We start from the raw sequence: 24,623 nt of genomic DNA, 5'->3' as shown, positions 1-24,623 counted from the left end.
TTGAACTTGCTGTGGTGTTCAGGATGGCCTCAAACTTGTGGTGAATGGGGGCTGGGGATTTAGCTCAGCTGCATAAGCGCTTGCCTTGTAAGCAGGCAGTCATGAGTTCAGTCCCCGGTACCGATAAAAAGGAAAAAGGCAAAAAAAAAAAAAAACTTGTCTTGATTCTCCTACTTCACCTTCCCAAGTGCTGGGATTACCACACCTGGCTGTCAAATTGATTCTTAAAACATTTTGTTCTTTGTGTTTTATCTATCTTCCCTTTTATTGAGCAGTGTGCATATAAACTGTATACATTATTTGAATTTACCTATACATAGTTGAAAAATATGGTCTCAGAAAAAAGACCATATTGTTTTACATATGAAATTTAATAATACATAATATTTGGTACATGTTGATATTTCCCAAATTGTTCTCATATTAGTCTTTATATATTATATATACTTGTTATACTTTGAATAGTTCCTGGTGATACAGATCAGTCATATCTACCTCATTGTCCATGAATTCTGGAAGGACTGATAACTTCAGCTGTTGTAGTAAAATAACTCCTGGGTTGTCTTTTTGTTTGTTTCTCGTCAAGTGCTTAAAGCTAAATAGACTTGCTAATTGAGGTTGCTACTTTTACAGAAGAGCCCGAAGTCTTGACAGAGCCTCCAAGTGCTACAACCACTACAACCATAGGTATATCTGCAACCTGGACGACTCTGGCAGGCGCCCATGGTAAAAGAAATAATACCATAACTACTACCACTTCAAAGAGGAAAAACAGGAAAAATAAGATTACAACAGAAAACGTTCAAATTATATTTGATGATCCACTACCGATTTCATATAGTCAGCCAGAGAAGGTGAATGGAGAGTCCAAGAGCAGCAGCACTAGTGAGAGCGGAGACAGTGACAACATGAGGATCTCCAGCTGCAGCGACGAGAGCAGCAACAGCAATAGCAGTCTGAAGAGCGACAATCACTCAGCAGCCGTGGCTGCCACCACGGTCACCAGCAAGAAGCAGCCTTCTGTCCTGGTCACATTTCCTAAGGAGGAGAGGAAGTCTATTTCTGGGAAGGCTTCAGTAAAGTTAGTTTCACTTTTTGTCTTGACTCTTTCAAATAGTGTCGTCATAAACAATGTCTACTTAACTTTCGGTAAAACAAGTGAAATAACTTGCAAAACAGTGTGGATTTTTGGGGTTTATTTTGGGTACAGGGATTGAATTTACCTGCCAGGCAAATGCTTATGCTGCTGAGTTAAATCCCTGGCCCAACAGTGTGGTTTTTATGCTAAAGAAGGTTCACTTTCAAGTGAAAATTAAGGTTTTTTTTTAAGATGTTATACTTATGAGAAATCAAATTAATTTTACTATACAATTAATTTCTTTTTCATTGTTAAGCTTAGTTTACTAAAAGTATTGATTGTAATTTCACAAGTTTTTTGAGATATGCTCTCATGCAGTTTAGGCTGGCCTTGCAATTGGAGCAGTCCTTATGTCTCAGCCTCCCCAGTACTGAGATTCTAGGCTTGTGCCACCACACATGGCCACAAGGGTCATTATTTGTGATTCATCTGAACTAAATTTGTCCTCAGTGGAATATCTTCTTAAAATTGGCTATTTATATCATATGCTACTGAGGAAAAGGCAGCCATGGGGGTACATACCCATGATCCCAGCACTGTTGGGAACACTAAGGTACAAGGATCACCAGAAGTTTAAGGCTAGCCCAAAGATATAATGAGACCCTGTCTCTCAGAGAGGAAAAGTGAAAGACAAGGTGCTCATTTGTTCACATTATTAAAGATGAAATTTAGGATTTAACACTTGCTATATAGACACTTAACGACTGTCAAGAAATGTTTTCCTCTAGTGTATTAGATCATATTTCCATTTCAGCTTATATTCTTCCACTGTTATGATTAAATAAATATAGTTAACCAAAGGAAAAAATAAAGTTATGTAATACATTACCATTTAAAAATTCTACATCTGTTTTGCATTTAATGTAAATATACTTCTTTTCCTTCTGTTAGGTTGTCAGAGACTTTCAATGAAGGGACCAGCAGTTCTCTGTCTACTTGCACAAAATCTGGCCCATCTCCCCTTTCCTCTCCAAATGGGAAGTTAACAGTAGCAAGTCCCAAGCGTGGGCAAAAGAGAGAAGAAGGGTGGAAAGAAGTTGTAAGAAGGTGAGTGGTGCCCTTTCTTCCTTTTCTCCCCTCTCTGTTAACTTGTGCCCAGGCTGTCCTCAGTCGTGTGCTCTTCCTGCTTCAGTTTCCCAAATTCTGGGATTGTAGGTGTGCATCACCACGCCCAACATGTTTTTCTCATTCTTATGTGTTCTGTGTCCCAGTGAACTCTTTTTACCTCACAGTTAAATTCTTCCTTCTGTTTACAAGATTGCTAACACATGATGCAAGGTGCGAACTTTTTAGAAAACAATTTTTTTTGGTATTGGAGTTTGAACTCACAACCTTGTGCTTGCTAAGCAGGTGCCTACACCACTGAGCTAAATCCCTAGCCCTAAAAAAATCTCTTTAAAAACTTATTTGAGGCTGGGCATGATGGCATATGCTTGTAATCCCTGCACCTGGGAGGCTGAGGGATGAGGTCCTTGTGAGTTTGAGACCAGCCTGGGCTACAAAGTGAGCTCAAGGCCAGCCTGAACTGCACAAAGAGACCCTGTCTCTAAATAAATAATAAATGGTTAATTGAAAAAAGAGTGCCATCAAATCAAACTTGTTTCTGTAACCCCCCAGTGCACTATACAGTTTTCTTTTGGGTGTTGGGCTATACTTCCCTTACCATCTTTATCTGCCACTTTCCTACTTGTACATACGTGCACACATTCCCATATACCTTCTTCTAAACTACTTGGAGGTTATCATAAGCATTGTTTATATAGAAGTAAGGTGATTCTCTTCTATATCCTTTGTATATTTAATATCTGTGAATAATGATCACTAGCTGATATTATGCCCTTTGAGGGGAAGAGAATTGTCAATTTTATATATAAAGAAATATACCTTTATTAAAATATGACCATTTACTTATACATTTATTTATTTATTTTGTCTTTTTGAGACAGAGTCTCACTATTCAGTTCAAACTGTCCTTGAGTTCACTTTATAGCCCAGGCTGGTCTTGAGTTTGCAATGATCCTCCTGCTTCAGCCTCCCAAGTACTGGGATTATAGATGTATGCCACCACACCCGGTTCAACAGGCCATTTTAAATACATAAATACAAAGTGGGTGTGGTGGTACCACCCTTTAATTCCAGCACTAGGGAAGCTGAGGCAGGAGGATTGGCATGAGTTCAAGGCCAGCCTAGGCTACATAAACAAGTTCAAGGCCAGCCCAAACTATATAGCAAGACCCTGAGTCAAAAAAGAAAAATAAACTGTGTACTAGATACCTACATACATACATAATTTCCTTGATCCATATAGTGTAATTGACAGCTTATCTTTACTGAGAACCTTCCTTTTTTTTTTTTAAAGCTGTACTGGGATTGACTCCAGGGCCTGTGCATGTTAGAGGAGGCACTGACCCTGAATCATGCCCCAGCCATCATGTTGTATGTCTTGTTAGAGTATTAACTGACAGGTCAGGAATTTATATCTACCTTTGCAAAACTTCTGTATTAAAACTTCTGTATTTAAAATTAAAATGTAGCTTTGTAAATGTTAGGTGGATTTTATCATACTGAGCCTCATGCTCAGTATGTGTGGGCAGACCCTATCTGACCTGTCTGCCCTCACCATCCACGTGTCCACGTGCTGTGTGCTTTACAGGGAGAGGTGAAGGGTGGTTATCAGGAATGGGATCTTAGATAGCTTGTTTGTGTGTCTGTCTGTCCATCTGTAGTGAGAGTAGACAGAAGAAACTTACTTAACAGTAATTTATTCTGTTCATAGAAATTTTAATAGTGCCCTTTACCCTCATTTTAACATCTGATATTCATGATTTGTCTTATTTTACTAATTTATGTTTGAAACTTTTAAACAGATCAAAGAAAGTATCTGTTCCATCAACTGTGATATCCAGAGTGATTGGAAGAGGAGGCTGTAATATCAATGCTATTCGGGAGTTCACTGGTGCACACATAGATATCGATAAGCAGAAAGACAAGACGGGAGACCGGATAATAACAATAAGGCAAAACTTTATTTCTTATGTTTTCTTTAAATGTAGCTTAGTGAAATACAGCTGTTTGAGCTTTTAGTGAAACTTGGTAGTAATGATGTACTTGTTTTAATTAGAAACGTTATGCATGTTCAAGAAGATACCATCAACCGTGTGTGGTACCACATGCATGTAATCCCAGCACTTGGGAGGCTGAGGCAGGAGGATTGCTGAGTTTGAGGCCAGCTTGGACTATAAAGTTAGCTCAAGGCCAGATAAGCTGCATAGCAAGACCCTGTCTCAGAAAAACAAAACAAAACAAAAAAGATGCTGTCATAGTTTTGTCTTAGCTGATAGTCCTATGGAGTGTTTAAAAGAGAGAGACATAAGTTGTTCATAATGACTGTATGTGTACTCTTTTGGAGAGGGGGTACCGGGCTTCATGGCAGGCAATTAGGCCACTGAGCTATTTCCCTGGCCCTATATGTGTGTACTCTTTATGTATGTGTGGCTCAGTATTCAGCCATACATGATAGGCAAGCACTACATTATTGAGCTACATATCAAGTCATTTTATTTTTTTGTGACAGGATCTTACTAAGGTACCCACACTAGGATTGAATGTACTATCCTCGATTGAGGTCATGCATGGGGTTGTGCTACTTAAACTGGCTTATATGACATCCTTAAAATTGTGAGACTTCAGGAGTATGTTTTCAACATATTTGAAGCAGTGAGTTCCTTTATTTTTTGAGATGGAATCTTGCATTGTAACCCAGGCTATCCTCAACCTTGAAGTGATCCTCTTACCTCAGCCTCTCAATGCTGGGATTATAGGCATGTGCCATCTTACCAGGCTTCATTTTTGGTTTTGGGGTGTGTGTGTGGAGAGAGAGAGAGAGAGAGAGAGAAAGAGAGAGAGTGTGTGTGTGTGTGTGTGTGTGTGTGTGTGTGTGTGTTTTAAGTTTTTATTTTTTTGGAATCTCACTTTTTGTTTCAGGCTGGCCTTGAACTTTGTAATCTATGCTGGTCTCTTTCTTGCAGAGATCCTCCTGTTTCAGCCTCCCAAGTGCTGGGATTATAGGCACGTGTCACCACATTGTTTTGTTTTTTAAAGATGGGATCTCACCATGTAGCCCAGGATGACCTTGAATTTGAGGCAATCTGACAGCCTCCGCTTTGAGTGCTGAGTAGTTCAGGCTGGCCTTGAACTCATTATGTATTCCCCAGCTGGCCTCAAACTGGCAGTGATTCTCTTGTCTCAGCCTCCTGTGTGCCGGATTACAGACATGCTACCTTGATTGCCACTAACTTTTCTTAAAATTAAATATTTTCCTGATAATCCAACATTAGGGTTTAGTATTATGCCTGTTTGTTGGCATTATCAGTATTCTTTACCTATTTTGAGATATCTTCCTAGGAAAATTGTAATAATCATCCTAACAGAGTACGGCTAGTGAATGTGGTCACCTCAGATACCAAGATTTAAGACAAAATAATATTTTCTTAATCATCTTTAAGGTCTTCTTTGTTTACTTGTATTACTTAAATTTCTTATTTTTTGCTGTGCTAGGTATTAAACCCACCCAAGGCTCTGCACATGCAAATTGGAACTACTCTGTCACTGACCTAGCTACACCTCCATTCTCTCTTGTATTGTTGTTAGTATTGATTAACAATTTTAAGTTAATTATTGATTACATAGGCTGTATTTTCTTATTTTATTTTTTGGAGTACCAGAGATTGAACTCAGGGTCTTTACACTAAACTGCATCGCCATTACCCCCTCCCTTTTTTGTTTAAGACAGGGTCTTACTAAATTTTGAAGTCACCAGGCTGGGCTTGAACTCATAGTCTTCCTGACTCAACCTCCCAGGGTGCTAGGATCACAGGTGTGCAGTGCCATATTCAGCTACTACATGATTTTATATGTAGTGGATTTTCTGACAATAGGATTTCTTAGTCTAAGAAAACAACAGTAAAATGAATTTTATAAAATGGATCACTTCCGGGGCTGGGGATTTAGCTCAGCGGTATAAGCGCCTGCCTTGCAAGCAGGCAGTCGTGAGTTCGATCCCCGGTACCGATAAAAACGAAAAAGACCAAAAAAAAAAAAACGGATCACTTCCTTCCCTTGTGCATACATTGTTAATCCAGAACAGTTTATAGCTTTGCGGGGTATCTAAAATATGGTTAGGAGATTGCTGCTTAAGTTTTGTCTGTTTCCTATATATATCTATACACATATGCATGAATGAAGGTTGACTTTATATTACTAGAAAGTAACAGATATTAGGCCTAATTTTTTTTTTTTTTTGTCAACATATAGGGGTGGTACTGAATCAACAAGACAAGCAACTCAGTTGATCAATGCCCTGATCAAGGATCCAGACAAAGAAATTGATGAACTTATTCCAAAGAGTCGTTTGAAAAGCTCCTCAGCAAATTCCAAAATAGGGTCATCAGCACCTGTCACCACTGCTGCTAACAGTTCCTTAATGGGAATTAAAATGACAACGGTAGCTCTGTCATCTACATCTCAAACTGCCACAGCACTCACTGTGCCTGCAATTTCTTCTGCATCCACTCACAAAACCATTAAGAACCCAGTGAATAATGTGAGGCCTGGTTTTCCAGTTTCTCTCCCCTTAGCATATCCTCCTCCCCAGTTTGCACACGCTTTGCTTGCTGCTCAGACTTTCCAGCAGATCCGTCCACCAAGGTTGCCCATGACCCACTTTGGAGGTACTTTTCCACCAGCTCAATCCACTTGGGGTCCTTTTCCTGTCAGGCCTTTGAGCCCGGCCAGAGCTACAAACTCGCCTAAGCCTCACATGGTGCCTCGCCATAGCAATCAGAACAGCAGTGGTTCTCAGGTGAATTCAGCAGGTTCTTTAACTTCAAGTCCAACAACTACAACCAGTTCATCAGCTTCAACGGTGCCTGGTACATCTACAAATGGCAGTCCAAGTTCACCTTCTGTCAGAAGGCAGCTTTTTGTCACAGTTGTGAAGACATCTAATGCCACCACGACAACAGTCACAACCACAGCAAGCAACAATAGCACCGCACCCACAAATGCCACATACCCTATGCCTACTGCCAAAGAACACTACCCAGTATCATCCCCATCTTCCCCATCACCACCAGCCCAGCCAGGAGGGATTTCTAGAAACAGCCCTTTGGAGTGTGGATCGGTGTCTCCCAACAAAGGGGCATCTTCCTCTGAACAGGAAGCAGGTAGTCCACCAGTAGTGGAAACAGCAAACAGTCGACCTCCAAACAGTAGCAGTTCTGGGAGTTCCTCAGTTCATTCTGCTCAGCAGCAGCCTCCAGGATCTGTTTCTCAGGAGCCAAGACCACCTCTTCCACAGTCTCAGGTTCCTCCCCTGGAAGTTAGAATGACTGTACCGCCTTTAGCAACAACAAGTTCTGCTCCAGTGGTGGTGCCTTCTACTGCCCCAGTGACTTACCCTGTGCCTCAGACACAGATGGGATGCCCCCAGCCTCCTAAAGTGGAAACCCCTGCTGCTAGACCACCCTCTCATGGCACAGCCGCCCCTCTCAAGAACCCAGCTCCAGTGCAGAATTCATCTGTTGCAGTCCTCAATGTCAATCACATTAAAAGACCTCACAGTGTCCCCTCTTCTGTCCAGCTACCTTCGACCTTAAGTACACAAAGTGCTTGTCAGAATTCAGTACATCCAGCAAATAAGCCTCTTGCTCCCAATTTCAGTGCCCCTTTACCTTTCGGGCCCTTTACCACATTGTTTGAAAACAACCCTACTTCTGCTCATGCCTTTTGGGGAGGATCTGTTGTTTCATCTCAGTCAACTCCAGAATCTATGCTATCAGGAAAATCCTCATATTTGCCAAATGCAGATCCTTTACATCAGTCTGATACTTCCAAAGCTCCAGGTTTTAGACCACCATTACAAAGACCCATTCCAAGTCCCTCAGGTGAGTTTCTGTTTTCTGGCTAGTACTCCTTTATACAGGTAAGATGAAAGCTATTGGTCACTTTGTCATATTTTGCTCTGCAATTGAGCAGTAAGGACAGGTGTCCTTGTGTGTGTCATTATCTATCCCTTACCTCTGTGCTAAGGATCGTACTCAGTGTCTCATGCATGTTAGGCAAACACTCTTCCACTAAGTTACATCCCCAACCCAAGTACTGGAGTTAAATCATGAACATTGTATTAAGTGTGTAGTATAGTAATTTTTTGTTTTGTTTCTTTGAGACAGGGTCTTGCTTTATAGTTTAGGTTGGCCTTCAACTATGCTGGCCTGTCACTTCCAGCAATCCTACCTCAGGGGTGTGATTATAGGCATGAGCCACTGTGCCTGGCAAGTATGGTGATTTTATTTTTTTTAAACATTTATGTTCACTGGACGTGGTGTCACATGCCTATAATCCCAGCTTTGGGCAGGCTGAAGCAAGAGGATTGCTGTGAGTTCAGGACTAGTCTAAACTGGATAGTGAGACCCTGTCTCAGAAACAAACAAGAACAACAAAAAAAATCAGGCATTTTTGTTAAACATTTAAAAGTTACAATAAACTGGGCATGGTGGTTTATGACTTCAGTCCCAATACTCAGGATACTGAGGCAGGAGGATTGCTGCAAATTCAAGTCCAGTTTGGGCTAGATAGTGAATGCAAAGCTAACCCAAACTACAAAACAAGACCTTGTCTCAGGGATACCGTAAATAAATTTTAAAAAGACATCTCAGTGGCCAGGCTCTGGTTGCAATCCTTAGTATCACTAGATAGATTCTAGTACTACTAAATAAATAAATGTTAATGAACTAGCTACATTTCAAATATCCAAAAAGTACTTGTGACTGCTGCTACCCTATCATAGAAAGTTCTGTTGGACAAGACTTAATATGTAAGATCCTAAAGTCTTTTTTTTTTTTTTTTTTTAGTACTAGGAATCGAACTCAGGACCTTGCGCTTGCCAGGCAGAGGTTGTGCCACTGAGCTATATCCCCAGCAGATACTAAAGTCTTTTATCGTACTTTTTCTTAAAACATTTTGCTTTGAATTATTTTTAGATCTGGAGATTAGGTCTGTAATTTCTCCATCTTTGCTGTAAATAAACATCTTAAATAACCATGATGCAAAAGCTAAGAAATTCATATTGATACAGTTTTGGTAATTAGACTACAGATGTTGCTTGTTTTTTCAATAACATCGCAAAAGTCAATCTAGAGTGCTGAGTTGCATGTAGAGCTTATGTATGAGCATTTCAGTGAGTTAAAAGCCAGTCCATGTGAGAGACTTGACACACAGTGGCCTATGAGTCATATAATACCCACTGGGTGTTTTTACCGTATAAAATATTACTTGTTTAGGATTAGATCTTGCTATGTAGGCCAAATGGGTCTCAAACTCTTGGCTCAAGTGATCCTAGACACACAGCATGCCTGACTAAAAATAATATTTATAAAGCAATAATAACATAGCTGGGCATGGTGGCACACACTGTAATCCTAGCACTCTAAGAGGCCGAGCCTGAAGAAATGCAAGTTCAAGCCCAGCATGGAAAATTTATAGAGATTTACTGAGAACTGGTCTCAGTAAAACATAAAAAAGGGCTGTGAATATAGCTCGGTGCAAAGACCCCGAGTTCAATCCCCTTTGTGGCCCACCCCCCCAAAAATTATTAATACTGTATCATAGTGTGTCCCAACACTCAGGAAGCTGAGGCAGGAGGATCATCAGGAGTTTGAGACCAACCTGAACTACACAACAAAACACTATCTCCAAAAACAAAGTAATAGTAGTAATAATCATAATAATACAGTGTGACACAGAAAAATGTGAAATTCAAATTTCAGTGTTTATAAGTAAAGTTCTGTTGAACTCTCGTCTGTGTTAATGGAGATGAAACATTCTGGAACAGAAATTTCCAAGTTCAGCCGGGTGTGGTGGCTCATGTCTGTAATCCCAGCACTCAGGAGGCTGAGGCAGGAGGATCTTGCGAGTTCGAGACCAGCCTGGGCTACAAAGTGAGCCCAAGACCAGCCTGAACTGCACCCTGTCTCAAAAAAACAAACAAACAAAAAAAAGAAATTTCCAAGTTTAATAGGAAATCACTATTATTTTTACCTTATGTAATGTGTAAATGTAATAAACACAAATATTGAATATTTATTTACTGGGTATTTGTCAAATATTTCTGTACTGTGAAAAATTTCTCATGCTAAAACAATACAGTGGTATAATTTTTTGGTTTTTAAAGGTGGTCATATCCCAGTGCATGGGAAGTGCTTTTAAATTTCGTTTTTGTGATAGTGAGAATTCAGTAAAGATACTGCTTCCAAAAATGCGGTATTTTAGTTGATGATTTTAGAAACATTAAAATGAAGATTCAGAGAAAATAAAGGGAAGTTTTTATTTTGTGAAAAAGATATAAAATCCGGAGGTCAGCTTTTTAAGAGTCAGGGGTATGGTAGAAGGAATTGGCTGGATAGAGTTAGAATCAGCATTTAAGTTTAACATTTAGTTTATTGAAAGAAAATATTGTGAAATGCAAGTCGTTTAGAATTCATCTCCTTCCTTCCATTGCTCAAGAAGTGTCTTTTTCCTAAACCTCTTTCAGACTCTTAATTTTGATTCTACTTTTTTCTTGATCCATTTTGTGTTCCATACGTATGTTTTATTTCTCTGTTATTTGTTTATTAACTTCTGTTAAGTAGATTACTATTTATGTTTTAGACTCAAGTATTTTTAGAGTTTTTTTTTAAAAAAATGGTTGTGTTGCGTAAAAATTTAAGTAACAAAATAAACAGAATAGTGTATTTCTTTCCTTTATGTTATCTCTCATCTTTTCAAGCCATGTAAAGAGTGAGGTGTACCACAGTACAAAGGCCTGGGTTTAATCCTCAGTACTGGGGGTAAAAAAACAAAAACAAACTTCTCCAGCCCCTCCTTCTCTCTTCTGCTGCTTTCTTTCCGTGTTGCCGTCTCATCTTGCCGTTCATATCCACCTTGCAGCCCCTAACCTCTGTTTTCTTTTATTCTCTATCTTTGTCAAATTATGACAAGGTGAGTTTTAAACATTGATAATTTTACTCCTGAATACTTTGTCATGAATATTCCCAAAATAGAAATATTTGTCTTCACAATTATACCACTGCTACTATACTCAAGAAAAACAGATTTAATCTTCTTGGTGCATTCCATTTCTGCAAAGAGCATAATATAGGTGATATTTGACATTTCATACTGCATTATATTAATACATACTCAGTGACAGATTGCTTCTTTGGTAGCTATAGAAAGGCTGCTTAGTTAAGTTGGGAATACAAGTTTTGTTTTGTTTTTTTTTTTTTTTTAACCACAGAAGCTTTTATAGAGACTGTTTCTTCTTTCCTAGAGAAACGGGGAAGTTTTTTTTTCAGTACTGAGAGTTGGACCCAGGGTTTTTTCACTTTGCTATAATGTCAATCCTTTATTCATTCATTCATTAATTTAATTTATCTATTTTTTGTCTTTTTCATTTTTATCGGTACCAGGGATCGAACTCACGACTGCCTGCTTGCAAGGCAGGAGCTTATGCCGCTGAGCTAAATCCCCAGCCCCTAATTCATTTATTTTTTTAAAAGAGAGTCTCTTGCTAAATTGCACGATCTGTGCTCAAACTTGTTATCCTCTGCCTCATCTTGAATTGTAGGCATATGTCACCATGCCTGGCTCCTATAAATTTTTAAGGATAGAATTTTTATACAACTTGTTGGCCTTAGACCTATATGAATTCTAAATATAGTTATTATAGCTATATGTAGTTTATAATAGCTAATGAGAGACTTAATGGAATCTTAAAATTATATAAAAATACTTTCCTTAAGTTTTCCTTTTTACAGTTGTCCTTACTTTACTTTTTGCTCATCCCCAGGTAGTTTTTTTTATTTGGTACGTTTTAGATACACATAACAATCACGTTCATCATTGGGAATTTGTGCCTGTACATGATGCATTGTACTGCTGCTTTTTTTCCCATTTCCATCCCAATCAATCTCTCTTCTTCTTGTTTACAAAAGCTTTTTTTCTATTTTTCCCCTTGTATTCCTTTTTTTCCTTTTCCCTTCTTTATGGTTGTCTTTATAAAATGAAAAAATGACAAACGAATGGACTGAAAGAAATAACCAAGACTAAATAACCAAGACTTTTTTCAGTTCATTTCTATTTTGAGACAGGATCTCTCTATGTAGTTCAGGCTGGCTTGGACTCATTATGCCGTCATGGTGCTCCTCCTGCTCTGCCTCCTGAGTGCTGAGATAACAAGCATGCATTGTCACACCAAACAAGATTTTTTTAAATACTTAAAACAACTTGGGACCTCTTAGTATATTAGCTTTGTTTCTAATTATGTTTATAGGTAACTCTTACAAGGTATGATGGTCTTCTGCATTGTAGGTATTGTCAATATGGACTCGCCATATGGTTCTGTAACACCCTCTACACATTTGGGAAATTTTGCCTCAAACCTTTCAGGAGGTCAGATGTATGGACCTGTAGCACCCCTTGGAGGAGCACCCACGGCTGCTAACTTTAACAGACAACATTTTTCTCCTCTCAGTTTGTTGACTCCATGTTCGTCAGCATCCAGTGGTAAGTGCTGTATGTGTAATTCCAAAAGAAGACAGAGTGCTTTTTGGTGCTGAAGATCAAATCTAGAGCCTGGTGCCTACTCTTTCACCACTGAGCTATGTCCCAGCCCTGTGTTCCTTTGAGAAGAAAAGGTTTTAGCCTGCTGTGTTGGCAAAATTGGTCTGTAATTCCAAGTACTTGAGAGGCTAAAGGCAGGAGGATCAAGAGTTCAAGGCCACCCTGGAGAGTACAGAGGGGTCGACTCCTTTTTAAAAAAGGTTTTAGGTTTTAAAATTACTGGAATCCGTGGGGGGTTTTGTTGTTAGATTTTTTATTTTGGGGTTGTAATGCTAGGGATTGAACCTAGAGTCTCATGCCCTCTGGACAAGAGCTGTACTGCTGAGCCACACCCCATTCCACACCTGTTAGTTCACTTTGTACATGTTATGTGAAGTACTGGGAATTGAAGTTGGGACCTTTTCCAGAACTTCTTATTTTATTTTGAGACAGGGTCTGGTTAAATTGCCCTAGAGTGCTGGAATCACAGACATGCGCTGCTGTGCCTGACCTTTTAGTTTGGGAATACAACTACAGAAAAGAAAGAATTCCAGCTTTAAAAGGACAAATATTGTTATTGTTATTTTCTTTCTTTCTTTCTTTCTTTCTTTCTTTCTTTCATTTTTTCTTTCTTTCTTTCCTCTTTTTGAGACAGAGTCTCGCTATGCGGTTCAGCCTGGCCTTGGGCTCTTTATAGCCCGAACTGGTCTCAAACTTGCAAAGATCTGCCTGCCTTAGCCCTCTGAGTGGTAGGATTACAGGACTGTGCCCAACTCTTGTTGTCTTTTTTATACAGCTTTAAATTCATCTACTACACAAATAGTACAGTTGATTTCTCATTATCAAATGTGGGTTCCTAAGTCAGACTTCTGAAGCACTGATTAAGGTTTTCAAACTAAGGAATGTCAGTTACCAATACAGGCAGTTCAGCTTCAGTTAGAGAACTCCATAGTAAGGTTAGGTGTGTTTTTTGTTAGTTTGGTTTTTTTTTTTTTTTTGGAAGGGAGAGGCTTAGTAAAGATCTCAATTTCCTTTCTTCTGCATTTTTTAAATTACCAGATTTCTTCTAGTTAATAATGACAAAATAAGTAATAGTGAACTTGATTAACTGAAAGAGCAAAAGCATTTAAATATTTGAAAGACACTCAAAGTACATCATTTTTAGTTACTTTCATATTACTGAGACCCAATTCCCAACACCTAAAAGTTAAAGGAGGAAATGTTTGTTTTGGCTCTCAATTTGTAGAGATTTGAGTTCATAATCAGCTGGCTCCATTCAGCTGGTGCAGCATGGCAGTGAAGAAACAGTTTGTGGCATGGCAGGCAGGAAGCAAAGAGGGATCAGGAGAACAAAGGATTTATGATGATATGCCCACAGTGACCCACCTCTTCTTACAACATTACTGCCAGCTGTGAACGCATCAGCTGACTAATGCAGTGATCACACATCTATGATTCAGTCATCACTCCAAAGCCCCAACTATGGGCATATGAAGCTTTGTGGGGAACATCTAGATAATAAACTGTAACATTCTGACCTAGCCCCTAAAAGATGCACATACTTCCCTTTATGCAAAATTTGTATTTTTGTCCATTCCTGAGAGTTGCCAGAGTTCGTACTATTTTAGCATGCTGAAAAGTCCATGTCTTCACTGAGACTCAAAGCAATCTATTAGCTGTAGGCTTCTGTAAAAATGAAAATAGAGCCAGGTATGGTGGCCTTTGATCTCTGCACTTGGGAGGCTTATACAGGAGGATTGGTGCATTCAGGCTCAGCCTGGGCTATATAATGAAACTGTCTTTAAAAAATACAAAAGGTTAAATGTTTCCAACATAAAATGGTGTAGAATAAAGATTCCCAAAAGAGAGAAATGGAGGATAGAAAGGAATGGGATAAAAGCAAGACCAAAATTGAGCAGGGCAAACAGTAAATCCCCCTTGCAAGTGAGGCAGTCTGGCATCTGTGCTCTCCAAAGGGCTTAGCACTGCCAGTGGCTGGTGTTCTCAAGGATTTGGTGTTCTCACAGCTTTCCTCAGTTAATCTGCATTCCTGGCTTTTCCAACTTCTAGGGTCTCCACTGTACCTCTGGCTTCACTTTTACAGCTTCCTGATTCTCCTTTCAGAGGCATTCTTGCCTGGCCTTCCAGGCCTTCTGAAATCTGGATGGAGACCTTCCTGACCCGACAGTTCTTACATTCTGCATGCACCTAAAGCCACCGCCCATCTGGATGACATTAAGGTCTGCTGTTGGCCAGAGCAGTAGCTGAGCCCTTTTGCATCTTGCTGATCATTGCAGAATTTCTAAAAACCTGGATGACTGAGCACAGTGAATTGGATTCCAGAATCAGTTCCCACGTCTAGGCTGCCACTGTTGTGGAACACATGCCCTGTATGCTCTTCTCAGAGTAGTCTTTCCACCTTTGCAAGTCTGAGACTATAAAGAGTGAGGCCTTGCTTGTGCCTCCATGCCATCTTTGCTGTAGCCTGTCCCAAAATGCTTGACGTTTTAATTCTAGTTTGTGTAGCAAACAGCTTCCCTTCTGTTCCATCTTTGCAGGTCACAGCTTAACTGGAGCTTCCTGTTTGGTCAGACTCAAAAGTTGGCAGGTTATTCTTCTGGGCAGTTTGCTTTTGATTCTCAAGTTAGAGCTGTCTACAAGTCCCAGCTAGGCCACTGCCTCAACATAGACTGCCTTGAATTCCTTCTTCCAGATTAATTAGTGCACTCCCTTTAGCCTCCTCCAATGTGTTGGGACACAAACAAAATGCAGACAGGTTTTCTGCCAGAGCAAAGCACACATGATCTGGAGTCCAATTGCCATCGTCCTTATTCCCAACTTAAACCTCCTGATCCTGGTCTTTATGGCAGCATTTCTGTCAGTGTTCTGGTCTTCTGATCTCTGACCAGACTCTACCATCAAGCTTGGCTTATAGCATTCTAAGTTGGCCTGGCAGAGGAGAAAGAGATCATAGTGTGAGAGGCAGAAAGCCCAGTGAGATTAAGGCAAGAGGAGGGAGATACACATCCAGGCCTTGCCCTCAGCCACCTATCTTTTCCCACTAGGCTTCACTTCCCAATGTGACACCAAGCTATAAAGCCATCAGTGGACCAATCCAGTATCACACACCCATGATCCATCACCACCCGAAAGCCCCACCTATGAGCATATGAGGCTTTGCGGAGACATCTAGCTAATCATGACCATTGTCATACAGCCTAACACAAAGCAAAAATGGTGTCTCATGTTTATAATCTCAGCACTCAGTAGGCTGTGGCTCAGGATCACCCAGATTTTGAGACTAGCCTGAGCTACACAACAAAGAATCAAAAATCAAATAAAGATGAAATTAAAAGATCAAGGCACAAGTCCCTGGTATGGTGGCACATACCTGTAGTCCTAGCACTCTTGAAGGTGAAGGCAAGAAGACTGGACAACTTAGTGAATGAACCACTTGCTGTCTAAAAAAAAAAGTGAAGTAGGGTAGAGGGCGGATATAGCTTAGTGTGAAGACCCTATATTCAATTTGCAGTACCACTAAATGAATAAAGTTCAATCTTCATTAACAAGAAGAGTAAGAAAAAAAAGAAAGCAGGTATGCTAGTTGTGTCCTGCTGTGAATTAGCCTCAGTTATTAAAGCTGTATTCAGTATAATATAAATTTCTATAATAAAGAAATACAGATACTGAATTTTAGGAATGATTAATAGTTGTATATTGAAGAGTGAAAAATAATATTCTCAAGATATTTTATCATCTTCAATAACTTTTTTCTCTTTTTTGGAGTATATTTTGGGTTTTTTTGAGATTGGATCTCACTCTGCTGTTCAGGCTGGCCTTAAATTCATAGAGGTTTCCTGCCTCAGCCTCCTCAGTACTGGGATTACAGGTAGTATGCTACAATACCTGGCACTCCCTCTATTTAGGGACAAAAATTTTAAGAGATTTTATAATAAATCTGGTAATATAAAAATAAGCCCAAGAGAAAAGTAAAAAAAATATATACATTACCAGGATGCCTATAATTCCAGTACTCGAGAGGCAGAGGCAGGAGAATTACTGCAAGTTCCAGGCCAGTCTGAGCGACAGTAGTCAGTTGAGTGGCAGGCTGACCTATATAGCAAGACCCTGTCTTAAAAAAAAGAAAAATTACCAAAGAACTCCTAGTAGAATTAGCTACTAGCCACAAGTTTAAAAATCTTAGTAATTTACTGTCTTCAGCACTGTTGAATTAGATTGCCACCTCTATAGCTCTGTAAGCAGAGCCCCAACACAAGCATGTGTGTGACCCATGTTTCCTTGTTCTCACATGTGATACCCACTGCCGAGGACTCGTGGGAGAAGGGAGCGGGAATAGTGTGTGCATTATTTGCGGCCATTGCTGTGGGTTTAAACCTTCGGGGATGGGAGTGATGATGATGCTGGCAGCAGTGAGTTCAATGTCTGGTAGTTTTAGAAGTGTGACAGTATAGTGAAACCTGAGAAAAGCATGCTGTGAAAGGCATACTCACGGGGCTGGGGATTTAGCTCAGTGGCATAAGCACCTGCCTTGAAAGCAGGCAATCGTGAGTTCGATCCCCGGTACCGATAAAAAGGAAAAAGACAAAAAAAAAAAAAAAAAAAAAAAAGAAAGGCATGCTCACATCCTGGATTCTGTAGTCAAGAACAGAGGAATCAAAGCAGGGGGGCCAACAGTTTTTAAATAGCCAATGGTTAAAAAGTCTGAAATACATTGTCTTTTTCTTTTTTTTTATGTATGTATGTGTGTTTATATTATATTTTATAGAATGATTTTATTCTGTGACTATCTGATTTTCAGTTTTTTCTGATATTCTTCAGAAAATCAGTTTTATCTCTAAACAGAATAAATGTAGAAGAGTGTCTTCCTTGTGAAGCTAAAGCTAAACAGTTGATTAAAGTGTCTGTAGACGGGCAATTCCCGTTCACCTATTTATATATAAAATGGGCTGGATTTTCACATTCATTAAGAAATAGAAGGGAAAAGGTTAAAATTACGATATGTCTACCCTGTGACATGAAATATTTTTGCTAGTTCATCTTAACAATGGGATGTATTCTCAGGGCAGAGTGTTTTTACATGTATTTTTAAAAGTGCCTACTTATTTTTAACTAAAGTACTATTTTTTAAAATAAATTTTAAAACACATCAATCAGGGGGTAACTGTGGTACATATATTGCATGTTGTCATCCCCAAATCATTCGCCCAGAGCACAAGACCTCTGCCTTCAGTTGTCCAAACGTTGCCAGTACAAGTCTTTCTCTTCCATGAACTCAGAGATTTCAATAGTAGAACTATCTTAACTTTTTTTATATACAGATACATACACATATATATGTTTTTTCTTTCAGCTTGTCACACAATGAAACAATGTCATGTTTATATAGGTGTGTCTTATTTATTTCACTAATGAGTATATTTTTAAGGTGTGTCCATTTACCTATGAAAGTGTCCAGTTTATCATTCTTTATGGCTGAGTGGTACTCCATTGTATAAAAACATCACATCTTTTTTATCGATTTCTCAGCAGTGGGCACCTAGGTTGTTTCCAAGATCTGGCTATTATAAACTGTGCTGCTATAAACATGGGTACACATATAATCTCTGTGGTTTGATGTTTTAAACTCTTTTGGAAAGATACCCAGAAGGGGAATAGCTGAATTGAGTGGGACATCCAATTCTAATTTTTTTGAGAAATCTCCAAACTGATTTCCACAGTGGTTGTACCAGGCTACATTCTCACCAACAGTGGAGAAGGGTTCTTCCTTTTTCTCCACAGGCCCTCCAGCATTTGTTATTGATTGATTTCTTGATACTAACCATTCTTTCTGTGGTGAGATGGAATTTCAGTGTTGTTACAACTTGCATCTCTTGATTGAATAGTGATGTTGAACAGTTTTTCACGTATCTATTTGCTGTTTGTATTTCTTCATCTGAGATGTGTGTATGCCTTTCAGATGCTTATTTTTGGATGGCATCTTTAAACCCGGGAGGACTGACTTGTTTGAGTTCTTTATATGTTGTTCATGGTAATTCTTTGTCTGAGATACTTCTGGCAAACATTTTTTCCCATTTGGTGGGTTGTCTCTTCACTCTTTTGGGTTTCCTTGCTGTGCAAAAGCTTTTCATTAGAATGAGATTCTAGTTGTTGATTTATCATGATAGTTCCCATTCGATCAGGATTTTGTTCATAAAGTCTTTGCTTACACCTACCTCTTTAAGAGTTTTACCTATTCTGTCTTCCAGCAGATTTAATGATTCTGTTTTAATATTAAGATCTTTGATCCACTCTGACTTCAGCTTAGTGCATGGGGAAAGAAATAGGTCCAGTTTTAATCGTAGGCATGTGTAGAGCCAATTTTCCCAGCACTACTTATTAAAGAGGCTACCTTTCTTCCAGTGAATGTGTTTGGCACCTTTGTCAAAGATAAGGTAGTTTAGTGTGTCTGTAGTTGTTTTCTTCTAATCTGTTCCATTGATCTTCAAGTCTTTTTTTTTTTTTTTTTTTTTTTTTTTTTGCCAGTACCACACTGTAATTATCATTATAGTAGCATTACAGTATAATTTCAAGTCAGGCCTTGTGATGCCCCATCTTCTTGTCTTTGTTGCTCAGGATGGCGTTTGCTATTCTAGGTTTCTTCTGGTTCCAAATGAATTTTAGGATTGCTTCCTGTAATTCAGTGAGATATGCTATTGGAATTGCATTGAATCTGTATAACAGTTTTGGGTATGGACATTTTCACTATATTGGTTCTTCCTACCCAAGAACATGGGCTAGCATTCCATTTCCTAATATCCTCTTCAGTCTCCTTTTTCATATTACTGTGCTTTTCAATATAGAGATCTTTTACATTTTTTGTTAGATTTGAGTCCTAGGTATTTCATTTTTGGATGCTATTGTAAAAGGTATTGTTTCCCTGATTTCTCTGTCAGTAAGTTTGTTATTCATGTACAAGAAGGCTGTTGATTTTTGAGTGTTGACTTTGTAACCAGCTATATTACTAAATTTGCTTACTAAATGTAGAAATCTTTTGGTAGAGTTTTTGGGGTCTTCTAAGTGGAGTACCATGTCATCTGAAAACAATGGTAGTTTAACTTGTTCTTTTCCTATCTTTATTCTTCTTACTTTTTTTTCTTGTCTAATTGCTTCAGCTAAAGTTTCCAGGACTATGTTGAATAAGAATGGAGACAGTGGATATCCTTGTCTTGTTCCTGTATCTAGAGAGAAAGCTTTCAGTTTTTGTCCATTTAGTATGATGTTGGCTGTTGGTTTGTCATAGATGGCTTTTACCAGATTGAGATAAAGACTATTTATTCCAATTTTCCTTAAGGGGTTTTTTTTTTTAATCATGAATGGGTGTTGAACTTTGTTAAAAGCTTTTTTTGCATCTATTGAGATGATCATATGATTTTTGCCCTTGGCTTTGTTAATATGGTGTACTGCATTTATGGATTTACAAATGCTGAACTATTCCTTCATCTGTGGGATGAATCCCACTTGGTCATGATGTACAATGTTTTGATGATTAGCTGCAGTCTGTTTGCCAGTATCTTATTGAGGATTTTTGCATCTGCGTTCGTTAGGGAGATGGGCCTGTAATTCTCTTTCTCAATTGAGCCCTTCTCTGGTTTTGGAATCAAGTAATACTTGCTTCCAGGAAGGAATTATGTGTATTGCTTCCCATTCAATTTCATTAAAGAGTTTGAGAAGTAGTGGTATTAGGTCTTAATTAAATTTCTTTTTTTTTTTCTTTTTTTGTACCAGGGGTTGAACTCACGACCTCACGCTTGCCAGGCAGGCAGGTGCTTATGCCAATGAGCTAAATAAATCCCTGGCCCTTCACTAAATTTCTTGTAGAATTCAGCAGTGAATCCATCACAGCCTGAGCTTTTCTTTGTTGGTCAATAATAATTATATCTTTGATTTCATTTATTGATATTGGGTTATTTAGGATTTTAGCATCTTCTTGATTCAGCATTGGTAATTGATATGTATCTAGGAATCTATATTTTCGGTTTATTAGAACACAAGTTTTTGAAGAAGGTATAGATGATTTTCTGGTTTCTGCAGGGTCTGTTGTGATTTGGTCCTTTTCATTCCTAATTGTGTGAATTTGAGCCTTTTTTCCTTTTTTTAAATAAAGTTGGCTAAGGTTTTGTCAGTGTTAATATTTCAAAGAATAAACTTTGATTCATTGTTTCTTTGTATTGTATTTTTAGTCTCCAGTGTGTTAATTTCTGCTCTGATTTTTATGATTTCCTCCCTTGTACAAGCTTTTGGCTTAGCCTGCTCTTCTTTTTCTAGTAGTTTGAAGTTCAGTATTAAGTTGTTTATGTGCATTTTCTCTGTTTGCCTAATATGGGTATTTACTGCTATAAATTTCCCTGTGAAGACAGCTTTCATTGTGTTCCATAAGTCCCAGTTCATTGTATTGTCATTTTCACTCAACTGTAAAAACTGTGTAATTTCTTCTTTAATTTCATCTGTAACCAAATGGTTGGGTGCTATTTAATTTCCATGTGTTTATGAAGTTCTTGTGGTTTCTTTTGGCATGGATTTCCAATGTCATTGCATTGTGGTCTGATAGTATGCATGTATGATAGTATTACATTTACTTAAGCATGTTCTATGAGCCAGTATATGCTCTATTTTAGAGAATGTCCCATGTGCAGCTGAGAAGAATGTATCTTCTGATGTTGTGGCGTATAATACAAGTCTATTTGCTCAAAAGTTTGATTTAGTTCTAATATTTCATTATTGATTTTTTCTTTTTTTTTTTTTTTTTTTTTTATTGGTACCGGGGGTCGAACTCACGACCATGCGCTTGCAATGCAGGCACTTACGCCACTGAGCTAAATCCCCAGCCCCATTGATTTTTTTGTCTAGTTGATCTTTTTGTGACAGTGGGATATTGAGGTCTCCCAATATAGTTGTATTAGAGCTTATTTGATTTTTCATGTCCATTAGTAATAGTTGGTTCACTGGTATTTGTTGAGTATATATTTATGATTGTTAACGTTGTGTTCTTGGATTGTTCCCTTTATAAGACCTTCTTTATCTCTCTTAATCACTCTTAACTTCAAATTCACTTTGTCTGCAAATAGAATATGCATCCTTACTTTTTTCTGATTTCCTGTTGCGTGGAGTATTGTTTTCTATCTTTTGACTTTCAGTCTTTGAATTTCTGTTTGAATTAAATGTGTTTCTTGTATGCACCGTACTACTGGATCTTGTTTCTTGATCCATTCTGCCATTCTGTGTCTTTTGATTGATGAATTGAGAACATTAACATTGATGGTTATAACTAATATGTATTGACATCCTTGTCATGTTATTTTTCCTGTTGTTGACTCCCCCTTTTTTTCCTTCCCTCTAGTTGTTTGCCTTTCCTGATAGATTCCTTCAGTTGAGGTTTGTAGATCTGTAGTCCTTATTATCTCTTTCTAGGATGTCCTTCAGAACATTTTGGAGTGCTGGTTTGTCAAAATTTCATTAGATGTTCTTTGTCTTGTGTCTCCATCAATTTTGAAAGATAGTATTTTGGTGTATGTCAATCTATACTCTAAGCTCTTCTTGATTTGAGAGTTTGTGCTGAGAAGTCAGCTGTGATTCTGGTGGGCTTTCCTTTATGGATGATATGTTTCTTTTCCCTAACAGCATTTAAGATTCTGTGCTCGTGTTGAATTTCTGAAATCTTGAGTATTATATGCCTGGCTATAGATTTTTTTTGATCATAACTAATTTGAGTTTTATATGCGTCACTTATTTGTATGTCAAATCCTTTTTCTCTACCAGAAAACTTTTGTGTCACAATGTCTGTGAATGTGTTTTTAATGTTATTTGTGGTATCTCCTGCTTGTTCAGTGACTCCAATTAATCTTAGGTTATTCTTCTTTGTCTCATCTAGCAGCTGCTGGATTGATTTCTCATGGTTCTTTATTAGTTTTGAGAAATCTTTCTTTTCCTGGTCACTAACTGCAGGCCTGTGTTCAATATCTGAGATCCTGTCCTCACTATATTTTCTTGGATATCTACTTGAATCTACTTTATGGATTCCATTTGTTTCCTATGCTTCACTTCAATAATTTGTTTAAGATTGTCTATTGTTTTGTCTATATCTGTTCTAATGTTGCTAAGCATGGTGTGTATTTTGGTAATCACTGTAGTTATTTGAGAGATTATTTCTTTTTTTTTTTTTTTTTTTTTTTTTTTTTTGTACTGGGGATCGAACCCATGACCTCGCACTTGCCAGGCAGATGCTTATGCCAGTGAGCTAAATCCCCAGTGAGAGATTATTTCTGATTTCATTTTTTCCAGAGACTCATTCAACTGCTCTGTGGTAACCACTTGGGAGAGACCTGGTGGGGGCTTTTGGATTGTCCCACCTCATTGTCCCCTGGATTTGCCTTTGGTGAACTGGTTGTTTAGGGTTGCATCTTAAGTGTCTTCTCATTTGTTTTCTTTTTTTAATTTAATTCCTAGTGTAATGCTTATAAGTTACTTATGGTGGGTTGCTTTATTAGTGATATTTAGGACACTTAGGTTATGAATTCTTTTCTGAGGTATCTTCCAGGTGTAGCTGGTTTTGGGGTTTTGAGTCTGTTGGAAGATCTTACCTCTTCAGTTTGTTGGCGATTGGAAGTTGTTGCTTGCGTGGCCTAGTCACTAGTCTTTTGGCACTGTGCCACAATATTTTCTGTGACCCTTGGTTATCTCAGTCATGCATTATCAGAGCCAGCAGCTGTTTAGATCAGTAAAGTCAGTTTTCATGTAGTGGTACCTCTAACATCAAACACAGCCTATAAAACAACAAACTGAATCCTCAATTTGTAACTTTTAACTCTATAAACTAGATTTGTGATTAAATAACAAAATGTAAAACAAATCAGATAATTATATACAGTATGTCAATCTGTAATACATCAATTTTGCCCTCAGGATTAAAATTTAAAATGGAGGCTGGGGATTTAGCTCAGTGGTATAAGTGCCTGCCTGGCAAGCACGAGGTCATGAGTTCAATCCCCGGTACCCCACCCAAAAAATAAATTGAAATGGATTAAGGGGAAAATAGAGACTTGGAAAAAAGAGAAAGAGTTTACAAGTAAGTTTGCAGGACAAAGATGGATCCCACCAATTTGGGGAAACTGGTGCAGAAGACTGAAGGAAAGGATAGGTGGAAGGATAGGTAGAACAGAACAGAACCGAACCACACCCACAGAAAGATTAGGAACCACTCTCACAATGAGAAAGACAGACAGACAGACAGAAAGAAAGAAAAAAAGAAAGAAAGAAAACAAACTGAATAAAACAAAACAAGCAAACAAGAAAAGAAAAATAGTCTGCTTCCAGGATTCTGTCTGGGTTCACTAGTAGACAGCCTGTGGAGACAAGAGTCCCAAATCATACCACTGTATCCCTGCGAGCCAGGCATTGCTTTTATGCTGGAGTACTACATAGCCTTAGCATGCCTACCCCAGGACCAGACTCACTGGGCTTCCCACAGTGCATGCATTTTCCTGGGTCTGCCCCCATCTGAGAGCTGCTGGAGGAAGCCGGCAGCAGTTCTAGTTCTGGCTTATCTGGCTGGACTCCAAAATGGCTTCTGGCCAATTGCTCTTGCCTATGGGAGAACTGAACCTTCTGCATTCACTAGCCACCAGTGCAGTCCTCCAGGTCCAGCGCTGCCCTCCAGTGCCACATCTCTCTGTGAGGGCCCCTGGGGTTGCCAGCTGCCATGGTCACATGACCATGTGTCTCTAGGTTCCAACAACTCCTCTTTAGCAGTGAGTCTGGCTCTAGACGAAGTCCCCACCAGCTACCGCCTTCT

General features: G+C 38.7%; 1 protein-coding gene across 7 annotated transcripts in view; it reads left to right on the top strand.

The window, feature by feature from the left end:
* The window catches only part of Ankrd17 (ankyrin repeat domain 17), a 166,101-nt gene that overhangs the window by 130,415 nt on the left and 11,063 nt on the right, over nt 1-24,623 (top strand). For 5 of the 7 annotated variants that reach the window (XM_063240326.1, XM_063240325.1, XM_063240323.1 and 2 more), the window contains 5 exons: nt 634-1,081; nt 2,030-2,185; nt 4,006-4,155; nt 6,452-8,082; nt 12,545-12,739. In XM_063240326.1, coding sequence (XP_063096396.1) covers nt 634-1,081; nt 2,030-2,185; nt 4,006-4,155; nt 6,452-8,082; nt 12,545-12,739 — 2,580 coding nt within the window. The remainder of the gene's footprint in view (nt 1-633; nt 1,082-2,029; nt 2,186-4,005; nt 4,156-6,451; nt 8,083-12,544; nt 12,740-24,623) is intronic. The other 2 variants (XM_063240327.1, XM_063240324.1) reach the window with 1 other exon arrangement.

This window comes from Cavia porcellus, unplaced genomic scaffold (genome assembly GCF_034190915.1).
Source record: "Cavia porcellus strain 051 isolate PalLab524CR breed Dunkin Hartley unplaced genomic scaffold, mCavPor4.1 scaffold_30, whole genome shotgun sequence".
In the NCBI taxonomy this organism is placed as follows: Eukaryota; Metazoa; Chordata; class Mammalia; order Rodentia; family Caviidae; genus Cavia; species Cavia porcellus.
Note: the sequence above shows the minus strand (reverse complement) of the source record. Positions and strands in the feature narration are given on the sequence as shown.